At 40.3% G+C, this 20,850-nt stretch overlaps 1 protein-coding gene across 4 annotated transcripts in view; it reads right to left on the bottom strand.

The window, feature by feature from the left end:
- Positions 1–20,850, bottom strand: part of LARGE1 (LARGE xylosyl- and glucuronyltransferase 1) — a 282,679-nt gene that overhangs the window by 17,702 nt on the left and 244,127 nt on the right. For all 4 annotated transcript variants that reach the window (XM_074580461.1, XM_074580471.1, XM_074580481.1 and 1 more), the window contains 3 exons: positions 17,399–17,554; positions 6,233–6,396; positions 1,482–1,760 (listed from right to left, as the gene is read on the bottom strand). In XM_074580461.1, coding sequence (XP_074436562.1) covers positions 1,482–1,760; positions 6,233–6,396; positions 17,399–17,554 — 599 coding nt within the window. The remainder of the gene's footprint in view (positions 1–1,481; positions 1,761–6,232; positions 6,397–17,398; positions 17,555–20,850) is intronic.

Raw genomic sequence — 20,850 nt, 5'->3', positions numbered from 1 at the left:
AATGGGTGGCATCACTGTGCATTTAGTCCTATAATGCATTAGCACCATATGAGAACTATTTCTATGGTTGTAATATCTTAAGTATATTGCGGTACATCATTCTGTCTTGTCTCTTCTTCCTTTCAATGCTGGTTCCCATAAGTGCGCTGCGAAGCAGCATGGAGGAACAAGTTGCTTTTTTAAGTACTACATGCCAGTATCAACAGCTGCTCTCCTTACTGTGTCCAGCATCGATCTGAGGAAATGTAACAGTATGCAACACTAACGTCAAAGAACAGAAAAGCTAACCACAACTGTCCCTACATGAGACAGCTAACGTGTGCAAGGAATAGAAGTATTTTGGAGTCCTCATAGCACAAGTCAAAAAGAAATATCCCTGAAATAAGTGGGAAACAAGTTGACACAGTGCGATAAAACTTCAATGTTATTGAAATCCAATATCTTAAAAGCCATAGTGACTTCAGTCCCAAACATGGATACAGAAATTGAAAAAGGCAATTAATTCTCCCCATGAGGGAGAAGCGAGAAGATGATGCTTACTGAGTTGTTAAACCCGAAACAAAGGAATTCCTCCATAAGTTTATGATACCGGAAGGCATATTTCCCTTCACACTCCAAAATGCCGGGCCTACGGACTGAAAGGGACCACCTACAGGCAGACCCTCACTGGAACACTTTGATCAACTTTTGCCAAATTAGAACAGAGATGAAAAGCAAAACTGGTCAGGACTAGGGAATTGAAATCCTCCTGTATGGCCACAGGGTGTCCTCCTTGCTCTATGCTTTGGCCTCAGATGACCAGCCTCTGCAGGGGAAAAAGGTCGTTATTAAAAAAAGCTCAGCTAATGGATCAGAGGTCTGTAGTTTGTTCAGCCCAACCTGCTCACATTCATTATGATACAATACACACTGAGGTTACTCTTCCCGGTTTCCTTATACTAATTATTTTGCCTTGACAGGTGCTGGCATTGCAGTCATATTTTTGAACTCGTTAGACTATCACCCTCTTTTCAAGATATGGAACTGGATTAAGAGCGTGTCACAGGGACAACAAGTTCAGTAATGCTTTGCATGTTTTTTCTGTCACTGACATTAAGAACCAGGGATGTTTAGGGAAATCACCCAGTTCACATCTCTGCTCATACAGGATGCTCTTGCGCATTTAATAATACTTAGTCCAGTTTACTTTTCAAATTGATTCTTCTGCTGCTCTGAGGGAATTATTCTGATGGCTAACATGGCTCACATTTAGACCTGAGTTTTCTTCTTTCATAACCGTATTGCCTTACTTCCAGTTACAGCCCCTTCCTCCACCCTAAAAATTCTTGTGCCTTGTTGGGCATTGTCAAACCTTAAACACCTATAATCCGTCTCTTTCAGATCTGCACAAACTGCATTGTTTTCGGAATATGTGGGAAGGGTGGGGTGTGGAGGGGCTGAAAATGCGGGTGACAGTGGCAATCCCTCCACTGTCCATTTACCTGAGGTACTCGTAGAGTCCATACATGGGCAAGAAGTCAATGTCGGACAGAAACATGTATGGTGTGCTGATATGCTTCATGGCCACATTCCTTAGCAGATTCACAGGGTAGAACTGTCCCTCCTTGTACACGATATGGTAGCCAACATTGTGGCGGCTCATAAGTACTTCGGAGCCCTGGGCGTAGCGCAGAAATTGCTGGGCTTCTGCGTCAGAAAGATATAGTGCCAGGCTGATTGGACCTTCCCAGTGTTTGCAGATGGCTTCAAGCATCTGGAGCCTGAAAGAGGAATGGAGAGAATAAGAAAAGACTGTTTCCCTGTCTGGGACTTTTTGCCTGGGTTCATCTGATCAAATGCAGATATCTATCTCTAAGTGAGACAGACGAGGGGTCACTTTATATGCTGTGGAAAGCAATAAGTATTTCTACAGCACAATTCACCTCATCTAAGTTGATGTCTCCTTCTGGACAGATGGACTGCACCCTAGATATGCCAGCTTCTCTCCACTGAATACAAGGGAGCCTAAAATGGCCCTAGCTCAGATAGACACATCCACAACTCAGATACCTGTAGCTAGGTGAAATCAACACCATCCTTTCTGCCTAAAGCATTGATGCTGCAGGAAAACACACATGGACGATGGGACTTCATCCGATGGGAGCTCTGAGCAGTTGCACGGATCTGTCCATGTGGATCTACTTACAGGATAGGGGTCTTGTAACCTTAAACAGTGTCTAGTGCCCAGTTCACACATCAGGTCAAGCGGTTCTCACACACTAACTTACTACAGCGCTCTTCAACAAGCTTGTGGAGGAGAACGGTGTACAGACCAGTAGATCGTTTTACCTCCTTTTTAGGAAAACCTTCCTCAAATTTTTTCAAGGCAGTTAGTCAGATCTTAAAAGCTGTTAAAAGTGATAGGTCAATGGAATACTGACTTATATGAACATCTGCCTTGACTAGAAGAAAACTCACTGTCAGGGAAAGGGGAAAAGGATGGCACATGGATAGAAATAGGATTTACTATGTATAGGGAGTAAGGAAAGAAGGAGGGAGAGACATGGCATTGCTGTGGAATATCGAAAGAACAATTCAGAGAAAACCATCATTTAAAGTAATAATTTGCATATGTTTTAGCAGTATCTCAAATTTCATTAAATCAGGTTGTATTGATGTATATTTTTTAAAACTTCTAGCAGTTACAATACTATTGATGAAAATGACAACAAAATATCTCACACACAAACATAAATTAAACCCAACTTGGTCAAAATCGTTTAAGCACTTTGTGTAATTTATAGATTAGAGATTAAGATATGCCGCCCAAAAATACAGCATGGACTGATTATAAAGCCTCTTGAGTTAATACAAAGGCAAATGAATTTATCCAGCCTAGCCAGATATTCTATTAAAAATTAAGAAGAGTAGACTACGCAACATGATTATCTTCTCTCCCTTCCAAATCCACATTACTAGATTTTTCCTATTAATATTTATGCAGAACATAAGAAAAGTTTTCTGCATCATTGTAATCAGAGAAAATAATTTCTCCCTCCTACTATCTCCCTAAGCTTTGCAGCAGAAAGGAATGATATACCAGCAAACACACATTCTGATTTAACATTAATAGCTTTTTCCTGCATTTCTGAATGATCATGATGACATCCAAGACGATATAATCATTTTTTCTTAGGTATGAGATATTACCTTTCCACGACTACACCTGGTACATTATTTTCTTTTTATCTATTATTGAAACAAAGGTTATTATCAGCCTGAAACATACAGCCGAATTAGAAACACAAATCGATAAAAAAGATCTAACAAGTATGTGAAGGCTTTAGGCTTTTGATTTTACAAATAATAAATAGAGAAAAATACTTTCTTTTTTTTTTTTTTTTTCCCTTTTTCCAACATAGTGGAAACCTATTAATCAGGAGACTCCAATTCATCAGCACTCAGATTTAGGGCAGCCTTTTAAAAATGGAATACTTGCCTAGCACAAAATGCAGCAAAATGCCTTTCAAGGACTGCAAGCAGTGGACAAACAGCATACATAACTTATTTAAATGGCACACCTGATAATGCCTGCAAAGCTTTTCATGGTAGTTTAGTGGGAACTGGGTTTTGCTGGTATAAATTTCCAGCTGGACAGCTTAGTGCCCTTTAGAATATGCCATTTTGCTGCGTCGTTCTCATTGACAGGCTCCACTTCCATGAGTTTGATACAGGAACTGCTGGGTGATGCTCCATAATCTACTCTCTGTAGGTTGTCACAATAGTCTCCTTTGACCATAAAACTTAGAATTATGAGTTTCTAAGCGCAACATGACCAAGTTATTTTGGTTTTGTTAGCGGTCTTGAGGAATGCATTCTCTTAAAGACTCTAGAGAAAATAAATATACTTTTGTACTGCATAATAATGAGGTCATCATTTAGTTGGTAAATTTTTTTGAAGGTCTGTTTCAGTCAAGAGAATTTTGCTGGAATTCAATAGTTTTGTGAGACTATTGGTTTTCACTTTTCTTCTTAAGAATACTCAACCAATTTACAACTCATTCTCACCCAGACTTCAATCGGTGTAATGCTTATCCCGCCTTTCCTTGTCAACATCCTTGATCTCACATTTTTGTAACTCCCACTCTGATTTCTGAACCCCAGGTACATACCATGCCTTTAAAAAGGCTGCCTAGCCAAAACATGCATGAAAACCGCAGTGATGCAACCAAACCATTATCGAAGAAAATGTCACATCAGTATAAAAGGTGGCAATTAACCCATAACGAACAACACTGAACAAAGTGTGTCTCAAAGCTTCTCGCTAAAGACATTAATGTTAGCTCCTAAACTGCATCCCTCTCTTCCATTCCCCAAGCCTATAGCACAGGCAAACATAAGCCTGTCACGATAGCCACGTCAGTCTCGTCTCCAATAGGACTATAATTAGAGACACTGGGAGTTGCTTTTTTGCCTTTCCTCATCTTGGCTGATCATTTGAAAGAACGATGCAGGAATGTAGCGTATAGCACAGTGCTTATGTACATGTCATCTTACATCTGAGACACTATTCTTAAATGCCTACAGCTATGCTGGAGGAGTTTAATAAAAGTGGCTTAAAGAAGATACAGAAAAAATAAGGCAGTAACTGAAAGACGTGAAAGAAAACAAAGCAGCTAAACAGTTCTTTGGTATAATATTATTTATTGATTTCAGCTGAAAGAAAGTATTTCCAACTCAAATCAATAATTTATAGCAACACACCAATGAAGTAGGGAAGATTTTTCCTGCACAGTATCAGGAGGGCTGTTCTTCCTGAATAAAAACGTGTGGTTCTGTCTATCAATAAAAACATGTGCCCCAGTGAGGATCCAGAAAGGGAAACAGATGCTCAGACTCTGCATCAGTGCCAGTGGATCAGCACTGAGCCCCAGCTCGTTCTTTTGAATTAAATTCTGGGGGGAAAATATACCATGTGCACACACCAGCTTTACTAATTTACTGTGGCACTCGCTCAGGGTCTGGCTTAATTTATTTCTTCAGTTTTTTACTCAAAGGTTTGTGAACACTTAAGAAACGTTTCCTCAATTAAAAATCAATAGAATAGACGCTGATGTGCATAACAAATCATAGCACAATGTGGAGGAAGCAGTGTTGAGGCACAGGCGAAACAAAATAGCCCTCATTTGTTCACATTTTTTTTTTAAAACAGGCTGTGAATGTTTTGTTAATCTGAATTCCTCTGACCTCCTGGAATACTGCTGACCTTCCACTGGCGTAGCAGCGGTGCTATTCGTGGGTCATGTTGTATTCTGTATGTGCTCTGCTAAATGAAATATCAGTTTCTGGCTAATATTCAAGGAGTTCTGACCTGTTTTGTAACCCACTCTGATAGCAGTAACTACAAACTTTGGACTAGATTCCAACTGAGAAGTAGGAGGAAAAAGGCGATTGGCAATTCAACATTTCAAAGCTGGCTGATCTGTACTGCTCTTTCAGAGCTTCTGAAAAGCGGTAACTAACTGCAATGGTGGGAATCAGAAAGGTGCAGGTGGAACTTGTCACGAAATGGGGTTTTTTTTCCCAAATGAAATACCAGTTAAATTCCACTTCACATAAGAACTGAAAGTTGAAAAGAGTTAAACTAGAAATGTTATTCTGAAAATCAACATTTGTATTAAAATGCAATGACTTCTCTCAAAAGGAGGGATTTTTCTTTCACACTAGCATATTAAAAACAAACGTTTTATTTTCCACTTCCAAATTTGAAACTAAAATTTTTAGTTTTGATTTTAACTATAAGAAAAATCACTAATTGAAATTTTCTGCAAGGAAAATGCCAATGAAAGCAAAACTAACATTGTCTAATGAGGAGATACTGTGTAAAAACTTGGTCAGCTACAGCTGCTTGCCTAAGTCTATTGCAAACATCTCCTGTTTTTTTTCAGTTTCCACAAAACTCTATGAACTAACAATGCCTGACCATCCTGACCAGTAACAACCCCTGCAGTTCCACTATTCAGCTTCTCATGAACTCTACCCACACTCGTGCGTGCACTGCAGAGCTGAAGTCTGGCTGCATGTGTGTTATCTACATGGGCTACTCCTAATTCAAGAAAGGTCTTAACAGTGTGACATCCAGGTTTCTAGGAAAGCGAGTTTTTTCTCTCCTCAAAGCATTACATAGTTGGATTTCTCTGTAAGAAAATATTCATTGTCTCACGCTTCCAGATGAACAAGAAATTTCCCCTACCTGTCCATTGAAAGCTGAGCCACCAGTGTTACATCGGTATTGTCTGAAGCAGGCTCATATTCGTAATGTAGAAAATACAAATGAGTGCGATGGACAGTGAAACGTTCTCGACGAAATTCATAGCATAAATCATCCTCGTCCAGCTCAGATAGCTGTTTCTGGAGCTGAAAAGAAAGAGCGGACATAAAGATAAGTTCTTTATAATTATTTAAGTAAATCAGAGAGAATAAGGTGGTTGGAAACTTGCAGCATGATGCAATGGGGAGTGGAAGTGGAACATACAGAGTAGCAAGATTTTCCCCAAGCCTCACTCCTGCAAATCACTAGACAATAGATTAGAAGAAAGCACTCAGAAGTAAATTGATAAGGCAGACAAGACCATTGTATTATTGCCTATATATTGTATATATTATCTATTACATGCTTTCAACATTTATCTGAAAGAATTTCCAACTCAAATCAATAATTTATAGCAAGACACCAACGAAGTAGGTGAACAATCACAAGTTTAAGAATTGCCGAGTTTCAAAGTTAACGCTCCAACATGATGCATAATGTCATTCCTTATTAGCAGCAGTGTTTCAAACCACTCGTAGACATACAGCTCCAGTAGACAAGACTCAGCAACAGATTAAGCCTGTACCGCTGGGCTGAGCAATTCCCGTTCTGCTGCTTCTATTGGAGAATAGGAACTGCTGCTCCCAGCACGGACAGACAGCTGGAAAAGTAACATCTTTAACTGATCATTACTCTGTCTTTTGAGACTTATGTATCTGAACCAGTCCAATTTTGCAATGAAAATAGTCTTTCAGCTGCAGAGGTGCCAAAACTAAGCCTACACTTTTAAGGGGTTTTGTGCTTCTGGATGCCTCGTTTGAGAAATCCAAAGGATGGCAGATTAGCAGAGAATAGGTATTTTTTTGGCTCCCTTGGAAAGCAAGCCCTGTCACAGTCAAAATGGGCATCTCAAAGCAATCCAATCCCGAGACACTTAGACACTTAGCTTTAAGAGAATAAAAGTTTAGCTCTGGGGAAAGGAGGAAGAGAAAAACTGATGAAATATCTATGCAGCTGACCAATTCTGTCCCTGAACTATATTATTCTAAAGCCAAACATCTGGCTAGATTATTTAAAATGCATTCCTTTAAAAGGAAAAATCAGTTATACGTGATGTAAAACGTACTACAAAATTTAATGAATATGAGATTGTATATTGTCTTAACATGTCAAATAGAATTCCATTTGTGTTGCTCTAAAATATAGGTTATTAATAAAGGTATTATTTTTATATTTTGTTTATTAAAAGCATCCTATAAGAAGAATACAATTCCATATTTATCAGTAAATAAGAAAAATATTCACTTTATAGGAATTTTACAAGTTTTGATAAAAATCACAGTGGACAGTTTCATGCAACAGATTATTGAATTATAGACATTCACTTAGATTTAAAAATATCTTATTTTTGTCCTGTTCAGAATGATTTAAAGTAATAGTTTATAACACCATGTCTAAGAAAAAAAAAGAAAGGAAAATGTAGGTGTTTCTTGCTCTAACACTGTGTTAAGAAGAAGAGCTGTTGTTCTTGGAACTATAAGCGTAATGGTTGCCATCAACAGAAATGCTCACAGCTGAATGTTTTCCTGTGAAGGCTGATGGAATAATTCCTGATATTTTCCCGTACATCACTCTATAATCTTCTTTTGAATAATGGAAATACCTCCCTTGATTTCAATGAGTTTTGGATGAGGCTCTCATTCTTCTGTGCTATTGTTCTGCACAGATCTTAAAACATCCCTCAAGAGAGACTGCTTTTAGCAAGATGAGAGTCCGAATCTTGACAAATCTTTACTCAGGCAAAACTTCTACTGAAATAAAAATCTCTTTTGGTGGAATAGAAATCAGGAGTCCTTTTACATATTCTCAGAGTTTCATTCATTCTGCTTTACAAATCATTATTCAGCTGAGCCTGTACATTATTTTCCAAATCACATTCAAATAATATTTGAATTAAACCCAGTATTTACAACAATGACTAGAAAGAATATTGTATCTTTCTGTTTCTTCCTTGAAAAGAGACATTAGTATGTCCTTAACAGAATTATCAAGCAGATGACTAAAATTTAAATGGTTAAAACAATAGCAAAGCACATTTCAGGGATACCTTACTATCCTGCTGTATATACGATTGACCAGGCCAGAAGTTTATAATTGCACAGTGGCCTTTAACCAAGCAGTCACCAAATGATTATCGGATTACATTTGAGTTGCAAGCTAAAAGGATATAAATACTTAATTATGAGCTACAGAATAATGTTTTGGGCTAAATTATGGCTTTGCGTACTATGGAGTCCTGGGTAAGGGAAGAGGAGAAGATACAGCTTCTTGGAGGCCCCAGTATTTTGATGGTGAAACTCACTGACTCACAAAGTTGGTGACGGAGGTGAAGGAGAGCAGCAAAAAGCAGAAGATTCCTTCTGCTCCAGGGAAAGGGCAACCTTGCTCTTTCCACTGCATTTCTTAGGGTCAGGATTTTGTCTCTGTCCTGTCAGAGTTTTTCTGAGCCTGAAGCTGTGCTGAAAGTCCAAGAGGTTCTCCCTGGAACTTCCCCAATTCATGCTCAGTACTGTATGTGGTGTTGGGACCCAAGAGAAGAGATGAGAGGGCTGTGTCCATACCCCTTGGAGACAGCAGTCCCCGGAAGGACCACAGGTGTGCTGTGCTCTGACTGTCCCCCAGCCTCTGCCCCCAGCACCTTCCCCTCCAGCGCAGGCAGGCTGCCAGGGGGAAGCCCAAGCACAGGCTGTCCGAGAGCCCTGCCTAATATGTGGGCATCACTTGACAGGACCAGACACGCAGCTTCATCAGCACTTTGCAGGAATACTTCTGCAATCCTTGCCTGCTCATACTGTGAGCCTGAACAACTAGGGCAGCCTTAGGAGCCATGCTCTGTAGGCCAGGCAAGTACAGCTTAATTAAAGTGTTCTCCTTCAGGTAGGCCAACCAGCACAGGACAGGCTGCGATTTGGCCTGTAGTATTGTCAGTGCCTATGTGGCAAGCAGTCTGCGTTAAGGATGGGCCCATCCTTATGAGGCAACAGGCACTGGAAAGCAATAGCATACGATTATCCATGTGAAAACCTCTCTTCTACTGGAAGCAATGCTGGACACACTAGGCACTCCGGATTTGGGCCAGCAAAACCCATAAGCTCACAAGCTATCTCGGTCAAGATAGTGTTATGACGTGGACAAATTATCAGGAACAACAGGTGGGTGATACACAGCTTTATGCAGTTTAAGAGCCCTTTTCCCTCTCTCACCTTCTTTGTTCCCCCATTCATATATACCTTCAGATACCCATGCCCCAGTATCACATATGCATATAAAGGCTGCTTCTTCTTTACTATGAGGAGCCACGCAAGCTATAAATGCATATTGCATACAGTCATAAGTCATTTTTACACACATATGTAAAATGAAGGTTAAAGATGCACAACATTCAAAAGATAGGGAATTGACTAAGACAGACACATACATATCCTTAAATTTATCTCTTTCTGAGTTACCTCATATTATTTTCCAGTTACATGACCACATAACATTTCTCCAATCCAGTTACCTACAGCACGTATATTGCATGGAACCATTATTTACAAAGAACTTATAGCTTCGTTTAAGGTTTCATCCCATGTTATGTCTTCTTGAAAAGATGAGTTTATAATAGCAACGCTGACATGTCTATGCAAACAGATGCTTCCTTAAATACAGTGCCCCATCAAAATGAGGACCTTAATATCAGCTGGATTTGATAAAAAGATGGCATCCCCACTATGGATCCCTCCATTATACTTACAATACGCCTGACATAGCACAGACTTCTCAACCTTAGAGTGACAGCATGTATTCTCGTAAGTGAGTACCTGCTTAGCATAAGATTCACTGTTTCTACAAGATTTTCAATGCTAAGGCTACTTGCCACTGAGCATGTGGGAAATGTCACCTCTAGCAAACACTCTCACAGCTGAAAAATGTATTCTTTTCAGACTGTGTCTGGTAATGTTCTCTTAGGAAATACTGTACTGGGAAACAACAAGTACTTTCATTAGCATCATGATGTTACTTGTTTCAGAAATAAAAATGGCAGCCATGGCATGCATAACGCCAAAACAAAGAGAAAAATACATAAAAAATATATGCTAAATTACTTCTGTGGGCAACCAGCTGTGGCTGTGACTTCATCTTAGGAAAAGCAATCTTTGAAGCTAGGCTGTCCTGAGAGGCACAGGCAGGCCAGAAGATATTCAACTCTACCATAAATCGTCATGATTTACCAGGTCTACTTGTCTGACTAATACATTTGTATGAGATGAGGTGGCGTTTTCTATCCATGTGATATATGGCAGATCCATATGATACATGGCACACAACATGTACCTTTCACCGGAGGACTGCTTAGTCTGCTCATAAATCTCCCTTTCTAAGGCTGTTCCTAGTGTAAGTAAATTTGTGATTGGCTTTGTGTTTTTTTTAACTGCTGTGTCACAAAAACAATTTACTTCCCACCAAAATCTACAGGATTTCGTCTCAGATGAGATCAATCCAAAATCCAGGATCAGAAGTATTTTCTTAGGGATTAGCAATATTAAAAAAAACCCACCAACAATGTTTTGTGTCTAGAGGCTATTTAGATCTTGGGGAAGGGGATGAAAACCCTAACGTAGGCGTTTGTGTCTCATCAAGTGTTTAAGGTGAACTGAGATGACACTAGGCTTAAATCACTCACTCGCTCAGCATCATGCTAACACAACAGGTACTGAGCAGCTTAGGTGAAAACATTTAACTTTCAGATCATCTTTCCTCCTCCCAAGTGTGCACAGTTAAGATTCACAGCACACAATCAACTCAGCTTAGCCACTGAGATGAAAACGAACACTAGCCCAGGATGAAACCATAATCTGGTTAGAAACTGAAGCAGTTTCATTTCCTCCTGTGTGGCTGTCCCAGTTCCCACCAGTAGGCAATTTGGATTGCAACATTTAGCACTTTCAAAGTCTGTGAATTAACTGTTGCCTTTAGCAGGGCATAAACAAAGCAGATGATGATGTAGGAAGGAAAAAGCATTCACTCAGTCTTGTTTGGGATGACCTACATAAAGTACTTCTGGCTTCTCCAATGACTAGTAATAAAAGCCAGAGTAATCCCACGTCAATTAAACCTTTATTCCTCCCACACCATAACATTTTGTACATTTGCTATGGGTCAAATTAAGCCTTCTGTGAAACAAAGCTGTGCTAAGGACAAAGAGGATAGTGCCTGAGCAAGCCTACCTAGCGAGAGGAATTTTGCTGCAGCATGTAAAAAGTAGCTAATACTCTTGCTAAGTGAAAGTAACGGCTTATCTTGACCACAAATAACACAATTAAGAACCCAGTTTTTAGGCATGCATAACATCTTAGACAGTTCTGTATATATGAAGTACAACTCCCGTGATCTCAGCTGCAGATGTCAGGTCTTGGTAGTCCTCTGCACCTCCTTTCCCCAGGTCCCTGCCAAACCTTCTTGGCTGAGCTGTTCCCAGACCACCCTTGCAGCACAGTGCATTGACAGGTTGGTCTCCTTGGTCCTTTCCCCAGATTGCTCCTAGCCCTGTTCCTTCTTGTGTGGCAAGTTCCCTGGTCTAAGTCAGTCCCAGCCCTCTTTCTAGCCTCATGGTGCCTGTTCAAATAGTCTGCCAACTCCTTATACCTACAGGCACCCATCGGTCCCTTCCTCTTCCTGCTCCAAACATACTCCATGCATACTCCTAAGAAAGAGTGTCCAGAGATCTGAGCCTCCTTAAAGTCAAAGAAAATACCGCTGACAACGTGTAAACCATGATTTTTCAGCATTATAACTTCCCTAAGTTTTCACCAGGTTGGCAAAAGACATGTTCCTGGCCCAACAGTCAGCTCCTTCTCTGAGGTTTGGAGTATTTCCATGAAGAGGTCATCAGAACTTGTGGTGTGGGCAACCCCCCCCAAGCTTTTCCCCATGTTTCACTTTAAAATATGAGAGAAAATCAAAAAAGAGGCACATCAGCACTACAAAAAAAAATCCCAGTTCACATGATCCCCCATCTAGCAATATTATAAGCAGCTGAAAGTGGTATAATGGCAACTTTCAGGCAACTAACAGGATGAGCTACCAGCTCAGCATTTAATAACAATAACAGTTATAATAATAGAAACAACACAGCTGGGGAAGTCAGGATTTCACCTTAAAACTGCCACATACCATCTGTTATTAGTAGAGAAAGACTGTGTCATGACAAAATAGTAACTTTAAATCCCAGTGCTACAAATGATGCAGTATTCTGAAATTCTGCAGGAGCAAAGGGTACTCACAGCACTAGTCTGACTGAAAGTTCAGTGCCCTGACACTGACTCAGAAGCTTCCTTTGCATTGCTAAATTTGTTAGTAGAGTTTATACTATATGGTACATTGCTAGAATCTCCTCCTCTTCTGGTGGATATTACAAGATGGCATGCACAACCATTTGCTAGTATTAGGAATCACTGGTTTTGCACAAAAAAGTAAATAAGTAAAAACACATTTAGTAAGTAGGTATACACCTAAGCAAGTGTTTTCATGGAGAAATAGATTTTTCTTACGCAGTTTCTTTGTATTGTTGATTTAAAAACCTGAAAACAAAAATCCGCAGATAATTTTTTCCTGTGTTTTCTGAAAGTCTCCTCTAATGGGAAGCTACCGTTCTTTTCTTAAACTGAGTGAAATCGGTGATAAACTTCCCACTGATCTTGTTCTGGGCTTTGGATGAGGACACAGGCTTCGCTAACAGGGGACATCCCATTCAACCTTCAGATTTAATGCTTTGGCAGAAGTAGCTGGTGAGAAGCTGTCTGCAGGAAAGAAGTTTTATGAGAATGCTGAAAGGTTGAGTGTGTGCCTGTGTGCTAAAATCAGGCTTAGAAAATCTATCTCATAGCATAACTGTAGAGATCGACTGGTACACAGAAGATCCTGTTGAAATATTTCAGGCTTTACAGTAGATCCCTTAGAATGAAACGCTGGACGTAAGCATTAAAAGCCAATAGGAAACGTTCAAATTTGAGATTATTGTGAGCTTCACCTTTGCGGGTTTCCCTAAAGTCTTCTGCATGGCATCAAAATAAGAAAGAAGGTGTGAGAAAGGGGGAATAGCACAGAGTAAGTAGGATGGAGCGACTTAGGATGTGCTCCAAAGGCCACTTGTGTGAATGACTCTGTTTACAGGAGGATTTGGTTCATACTTTGAATTTCGCATCCAGAATCTGCAAAAAAATGCAAAGGGGCGACTGTAACACCAACTCGCAGAGAAGAGTCTGCTCTGTGTAATCCCATTTTAGTACATATTGAATGAAGGGGGTTTACAGTACTGCTCCATGGCAAGGAGCATGTGGCAGACCCCTGCCCACAGCCCATCCCTGCAACACACAGGGTCTTTCAGCTTGAATATTTCAAGAAAAGGACCAAAAAAGTATGTACACATAGACATACATATAAGCATTTTTACATAAACAGAAAAATTACCCCAGTCTGTATTTCTTTGCCTCCAGTATTTCAGTTTCAGAGCCCTGTCTCTTCTGTTCGTTCCCATTTGTAACGTTTTGGAACCTAGTAACAGTGCTGTTTGGTGCAGCTGAAGATCAACTACTGACTAGATCAGGGCTACGCAGTATAAGATCCAAAGACTCCCATTAGACCCCTTAAAATTCAGCCTGTGGTATTATACTTCCTTAGCAAATATTAAAGAAGGAAAAGTACTAATCCTTGCACCTGCATATAGACATATATATTTAAGCATACATGCATGCACACACATACACAGAGGAAGAGTGAGAGATATCAATATAAGGTCTGATGGCCTTTTAAACTAATGCCCCTTTACATCTCTCTGGCACTGTACAGAGTCCTTAAAAAGGGAAGATACACAATTTACGTTCATTTTAAGGCCATCTCAGTACTGATGAGAAGTCTAAAGGTCCCTCAGGGTAACAGAACCAGCCCAACGGTACCCACTGCCGTACTTCCTTTTCACCGTTCACAGATAGTTGCATTACAAATGAGATTCCTCAATTACAGGTTGCATTCTAAATAAAACATCATTACAAATATTAAACTGTAGTCAAGCAATGGCTGGCATATTGGAACAAGACCTTACGGGTAGATTCTGATACAGGCAGACTGTGAGTGACAGACTCATGCTAAGCCACTGCTTCTTCCACAACAGGGCTCAGCGCATTCAGTGCTTAAGTAATTCTCTCCGCTTATAAAACCAGCAGAGCTATTCTAACATTTTGTCTGCTGGTCCACAGTGCAGAGAAGCACAGGCAGCTGAAGAAGCACCTCTTACGCCTATACAATACCTAGCATTAACAAAGCCCAATCGTGTTTTGGGGCTGCTCATCTCAATTCAGAGAAGAAAGGAAAAATAATAGCTATTAAGACAATCAAACGGCAATTCCTACGTTATACATACTCGACTTTGCAGAAATTATAGCCTTTTATGTAACATATGCGCTTAGGAATCCTAATGGAAATGTATGGCCGCATCTTGTCAGACGAAAGGTCCAGCTAGCCTCCTGTCTCCAGCTGTGAGGCGGCTGCCTAGAGAAGAGTGTAAAAGCCAGGCGAGCATACAGCAATGCTTTCTCAGAATGCTCATCTAGCCCTGAACTTGTGGTTCAAGGACTTTCCGCACCAAAGCTTAACAGCTCCTGATTGATTTTCTTTCCATGAAGAGTCACTTTTTGAGCATATGTATATTTTTAGCAACATTACCTCCTGCTCAAAGCTTCATTACATTGTGGTTGAAATGTCTATCTTTGTTTTGAACCTGTTACTTGCTATTTCCACTTCATGTCCCTTAGTTCTTGTACTGGGAGGAATGACAAACAGCGGCTCCCTGCTCACCTTACAAGATGCTCCGCTTCTGAGGATTATCCTGCAATAGATCATGGGAATGTACTGTGTTTTAATAAGACACCTGTGACATCGTATGTACTACAGCAGACAGAGAGGGAGAGAAAGAGTGGTTTTCGTGATAATCCTGTTCTTAGGGTCTCATAACTTTAAGGCTGAAATTTGCTGTTTGTATTCTACAATAAAAAGGATATAGTCAAGTTTAGAGTGGAGCTTACATCAAGGGTAACTAATAAAAAACAATGTCTTCTCCTAAGTGACTACTTTTAAGGTATCCGAAGTTAGATTTTCTTCTATATCTGATTGTTCTGATAGAAGGCTGTTAACTTTTTGGTGTCTCTTCGCAAATTAGGACTTATGTATTTTTGTATGGCTAGATCATTCTTTTCCAGTATCTCTTTTTTTAAATGTATTTATAAATGGAAGAATGAGTTACATTTCTTTTTCAGACACAAGGCATACCATATACCATATTGCGTTCTACTTGTCTTGAATAAGAAACAGGCTTGAACAGTTAGTCATTTCCAGTGTCTGTCAACTAGAAACAAGTTCAGTAAAATGAGCCATTTTAAACTTTCAGGCCTGCCATTTTTGTCAGCAAGAACTTGCATTCACTGTGCGCTGCTCCCCAGCAACTTGTCGTCTGCAATAAATCTGTTTATTAAGGATTTATAGAGCTCTGGAAAATACAGCAACAAGTCTGTGACTGCATTCATGCTCTTCGAACCCACACACCATATTGTGAATTCCGAATGATTTTAACCTGCATTCTTAAAGCGTGACAAAGGTGTGTTTTCTTCTGTTACCTTTTTTTTTTAATGTTTCACTCCCCTTTTCTCTTCCAATCCTATACTCCCTGTACTGTATCTTGATGTCTCTGACTGTCAGACTCTTTTATCACGATGTCTTTTATCACATTCAGTTCACTTGATAGTCTAAAAGTCTCTCACTCTTGAAGAGGATTTTCTTTCTCCATGTGCTTTTGCTCTCACTGTGCATTCACTTTCTCTCTCTCTCCTGCTTCAGTCTCTCCCAGTTAATGCTTATCTCCAGTTTCTCATTGTTCCCCACTCCTTTTAGAAGGCAGTGAAATGGTCAAATAAATACCTGGGAAGCCATGCCTTGGGCTAAAATACATCTATCCAATTTCTGAGTGCTATAGTTAAAAAATTGGGAATGGCATCTCCTGTGGTCATTTTATCTGCAGACTAAATGGAAACAGTACAAGGCTCAATGATGCTATTGATTGCCAATTACCTCTTAACTGCTAATATGTACATGATACTGGCTTTGCTTTATTGATTTTTATAGAGAGAATGTTGTGTATTTTAGATTTTTTTTTTCTTGAAGATAACATAAAATGTTACAGGTTCCTTTTATTTCCTTTCAGATGACATAACCAAAATTGATAGTTGGTCCAGAAATCTCCAGAGACCATATTATACACAAGGAGTTCATATACATCTGTGTATAAACTTTTCAGTTACAGTTTTTTACATTGGAACTATATGTACTAAGGTACACACACACACACATAAGAACAGCTGTATGCAAACATCCTTGATTTCAGCCATTTTCAAAGGATTTGCTTCATCTGAAAGGTTCTGATTGCAAATTGTATGCAGATACACATAAATGTTGCTGTGTTTGGGTAGGGGCAGTGCAGAAAAAAACCTGCACAGTCTCACAGCCCATGTGTACCTTGAAGTATTAACTCGTTCAATAGTTTGCAACATGGCAAAAACTCATAGACTTAAATCTGGCACTCTTGTACATTAGTTATCTAGTAGCCAAAATTGACATCGCTGTATGCTGAACAAACACACAGCCCAAAACAAGCCCTTCCCCTAGAAAGTTTTAGGTCTAAGGGTGAGATTTGCAAATATGCCTAATAGAATTAAGAGCCTCATTTTCAGTTTGTGATCTCACCCTTATTGAGGATTTTTAAAAGGCAAGGCAGCCCAAAAAAAGCCACAAAAAACGGGGGAAAGGCAGGATTAATACGACAGTTTTACAGGCAAGGAACTGAGGCACAGAGAGATTAAATGATTTGCACAGCGTCGTTCTTGGAATCTGAGCACTGACCTCAATTCTCCTGGGTCCCTCTGCACCGCGCTGCCCGCACCACCAACTATCCAAGTCTTCATGTAGCCTGTGCCTTGTACGAAACACCCTTTAATCTTCAGCCCTAGATACCCCACTTACATTTTCACTGTTAACATCTGCCTCGCTGGGGCAGCCAAAGAGTTCCCGTCTCAGCAAATTCCCATCATATTCCAGGAATGTCAGGTAGAGGTTGCGGAAAAACTCCACGTGCTTGTTTTTCACTCGCAGCTTCTTTGGTGAGTTCCAGTGAATCACCTCAGAAGGAAAAAAAAGAGAAAACACATCCTGCTGTTAGAATACAGATTTGCTTCATTTCCTGGTTTTATGTGTGTTCAGTTCGCTGCCCTCTTAAAAACAAACAAAAAAAACCCCACAACCCCAAAACTACACAGACTTCCTTCTGTCAGGAAGGCTTCGCCATGTCTTTCACAAGTAACTGCATACTCGGCAGATGATGCGCTTTGAAACTCCTCCATAGGATAACCTGCACATTTGAGTTGGCGTGCTGCTCTAGTTTGTGATGCAGCACCTCATAAATGCCGCCACAACTCTAATCCCAGACCTGATACGTTATGGACTCTGCCGAAGAAAGTGGCAGGACAAGGGAAACAGGGATGTAGGTATTAAACATTAATCTCAGATTTCCACATGACTGTTTCAGTTAATGAAATTGATTTACTGTTTCAGGCCAGACAGACTCTTCGCTGCTTAGGTATTGAGAAGAAAAAGCTTAAAATTAATTCCTATACCCATTTACACCCTTCAAAAAGGACTGAATTTAATGTGACTTCCTTTTTGCCATCTCTTCTTTCAAACAAGACTGATCTCAGTTAAGTTACATGACACAGTGATGCAGTACAATGCTTCAACCTTTGAATTCCAATTTCTAGCAGGTATTTAGCCTCTGCTGATGGGAGATGACTCTCACACTGGCCTAGATTTAACTCTAATGCTGACATAAAGGGCCTGTTTCTCATTTACATCAAGGTAACGTTGCACTGTTGCCAGTGTGAACAAGAATGGGGCCCTAAGACAAAACTAAGAGGGAGCCAAAAGTGGCTTGCAGGAATGATTTCATTTTATAGAGACTATATTTTAGGCATAAGGAAAAAAAAAACCCACCACCAAATGCTTTGTATTCAGTTTTATTCCTGTGGCTTCTAAAGAGATTAAAAGAAAAGTCTCCCTTGGGAATATTTCCAAGCTAGGAGTTCTGGAGGTTCTCTGAATCCATTAAGTTAATTGCGTGAAGGCACCGTGTCACTCACACACAGTCACAGAGCTACAACGCCAGCTGCCGAGCCGGTTGCAGGGTAAGCTTTGCTCTCAGCATTGCATTTGTGGGAGGGAACGCACGGAGTTGAAGCGCAGCACGTACAACAGAAGCAGCCCAGAGCAGATGAACGTAGTTCCCTTGGTGTCAGCAACACAACTCTGCAGGAACAGGGAGCCCTCTGAAATCACGCTAACTGATGCTGAATGAGTGGACTGGAAGGGGAAAGAGCAGGACGTAGCCTGAATTCTTCCTGTACTAACTTCAGCAAACAACATAGTCTCTCCACTGAGTATTTATACTGCCATAAAAGCTATGGCAGTCTCTTCTACATACCCAAACACCAATGAAAATATCTCCTGATAGGGAAAGCTTTATCCCTCCCTGGGATTTCACTGCTGAGGCTACTAGGATGTCAGAAAACCATACATGAGGTTACAGAAGAGCAACTGTAGGGAAAAAAGATTATTTCAGAAATTGGCAAATCACTTTTTCCAGTTATAGGAACACTTTAAATCAAGAACATGTTGCATCTACACACTATATAAATCCAGGAAGTTATTTGGACAAAAATAATTGGTGTAGACAGTTTTCCCAGGTAATGCTACATTCTTTGTTGGTTTTACATTTGTCCATGTGTTTGGAAGCATAGCACCGTGCAATAACATGTTGCTGCAATGTGTGCTGAAAATACCGAACACCACAGAAGCAAAAGGAGCTTTAGGTAGGTAAGGACATAAACTTAAGATGACAGATTTCCTCCATTGAAAAATAGATCTTCAAAATCTCCTTTCTTTGAAAAGAACTTGACATATTTCATCCGCTGCATTTAACTGCAGCAAAAGGCATTAAATGAATGCAAAAAAATCTCAACGATTGAATCCTACCTTAGGGAAACAGGCACACGTAACAGAAGCATAGGGCTGAAGGAACCTAAAGGGCTGCTTAAGGGTTTTACAGGGTACTACTACGTATTTTTACTAGCAGGTACAGAATGGAAACTGTCTGCTGGTAACTTGCACTTACTTAAGACTGGATCAAAGAGAACTGAGAAGCTGGCAAATGGGTCAAAAAAATACTTGCTAAGAAAAATCTTCTGTGTGTTCTCCCTACTACTCCTACACTTCATGTGAGCTTCCTTTTGGATGCCTTCACGAGCACCCTATCCCCCTGCTGAGCACTCTGACCCTGGGGACCATGAGCACAGAAATGGCTAACGATGACAAACGTAGTAAGTGTTACGGGACAGGCTCCCCGGTGCTGCAGGAATTTCCCACCAGCATACGCTGTGTCACATCACAGCCAAGTACTGGTGTTGATGCTTCTACCCGGTTGTGTGGGGGACGATGTCAAAGCCAGGCTGCTGCAGCTGTCAGCGTAGGGGCTCTTTGCTGCCCATGCTTCAAAATCTGGTGTGTGTGTAAAAGCCGGTAAGTGTCAAGGGCCTAGCTGGTGGTTCAGATCTGATCAGAGTTGAAACGTGTCAGGATGCTGCATGTGAACAGATGTCAGGGGAGCCCGGAGTGAACTGAAGAAAGCTGAATGGAGCTGATGACTGTCCAGAAAAGCTGACTTTTTAATCAAGAAAGACAGCACACGCCAATGCAGCTAAAGAACATCAAGGAACTATGCAACCATCTGGATGACCTGAGGTAGGAAAAGTACAAAACAGGTCTAGCAAAAAAGCAGGCTGCTTTCCAAATGTACCATGATTGGATAAATATTATGTGATATATGAAAGCACAAAAAAGAACATGTTTCAAAAAGGAGCAAGACTCTTAACCATTGACATACAATACTACATCCGAAGACCATATTCTTTTTTTGCTGTCAGCCCCCAAATTCACCTTCAGTTCTGACTGTAGCTGCCTGATTTGGTCTATTGCACCATCAGTCACAGCAGAAGTTGTAGAGGCCAAGGCATCCTTGCATAGGCTGTCACAGGCTTCAGTGAGGTACACGATGAAGACAATGGGCTGCACAGGTAAAGCTATGGCCGTTACATTAGAAACTTTATTGTGGGCAACAGTGAATTGATTGGAGAAAAAAATAATGAGTTGGAAAGAGACTACAGGGAAATCCGAAGAAAAAAATATGTCGAACTCAGAATCCACTTTATTTGCAGACTGAGCAAGTGTTATCTCAACATTGAAAAGAGAAAGCAAATCTAGAAAGTAAAAACCTCATTACCACAACATCCCCTTTCCAAGACTGAGTAACACCATAATTCTGTGTTTATTTCTTCTTCTATTTTCCCTCCTAGTTTCTAAGCTATTTC

Source organism: Larus michahellis, chromosome 1 (genome assembly GCF_964199755.1).
Source record: "Larus michahellis chromosome 1, bLarMic1.1, whole genome shotgun sequence".
Classification (NCBI taxonomy): Eukaryota; Metazoa; Chordata; class Aves; order Charadriiformes; family Laridae; genus Larus; species Larus michahellis.
Note: the sequence above shows the minus strand (reverse complement) of the source record. Positions and strands in the feature narration are given on the sequence as shown.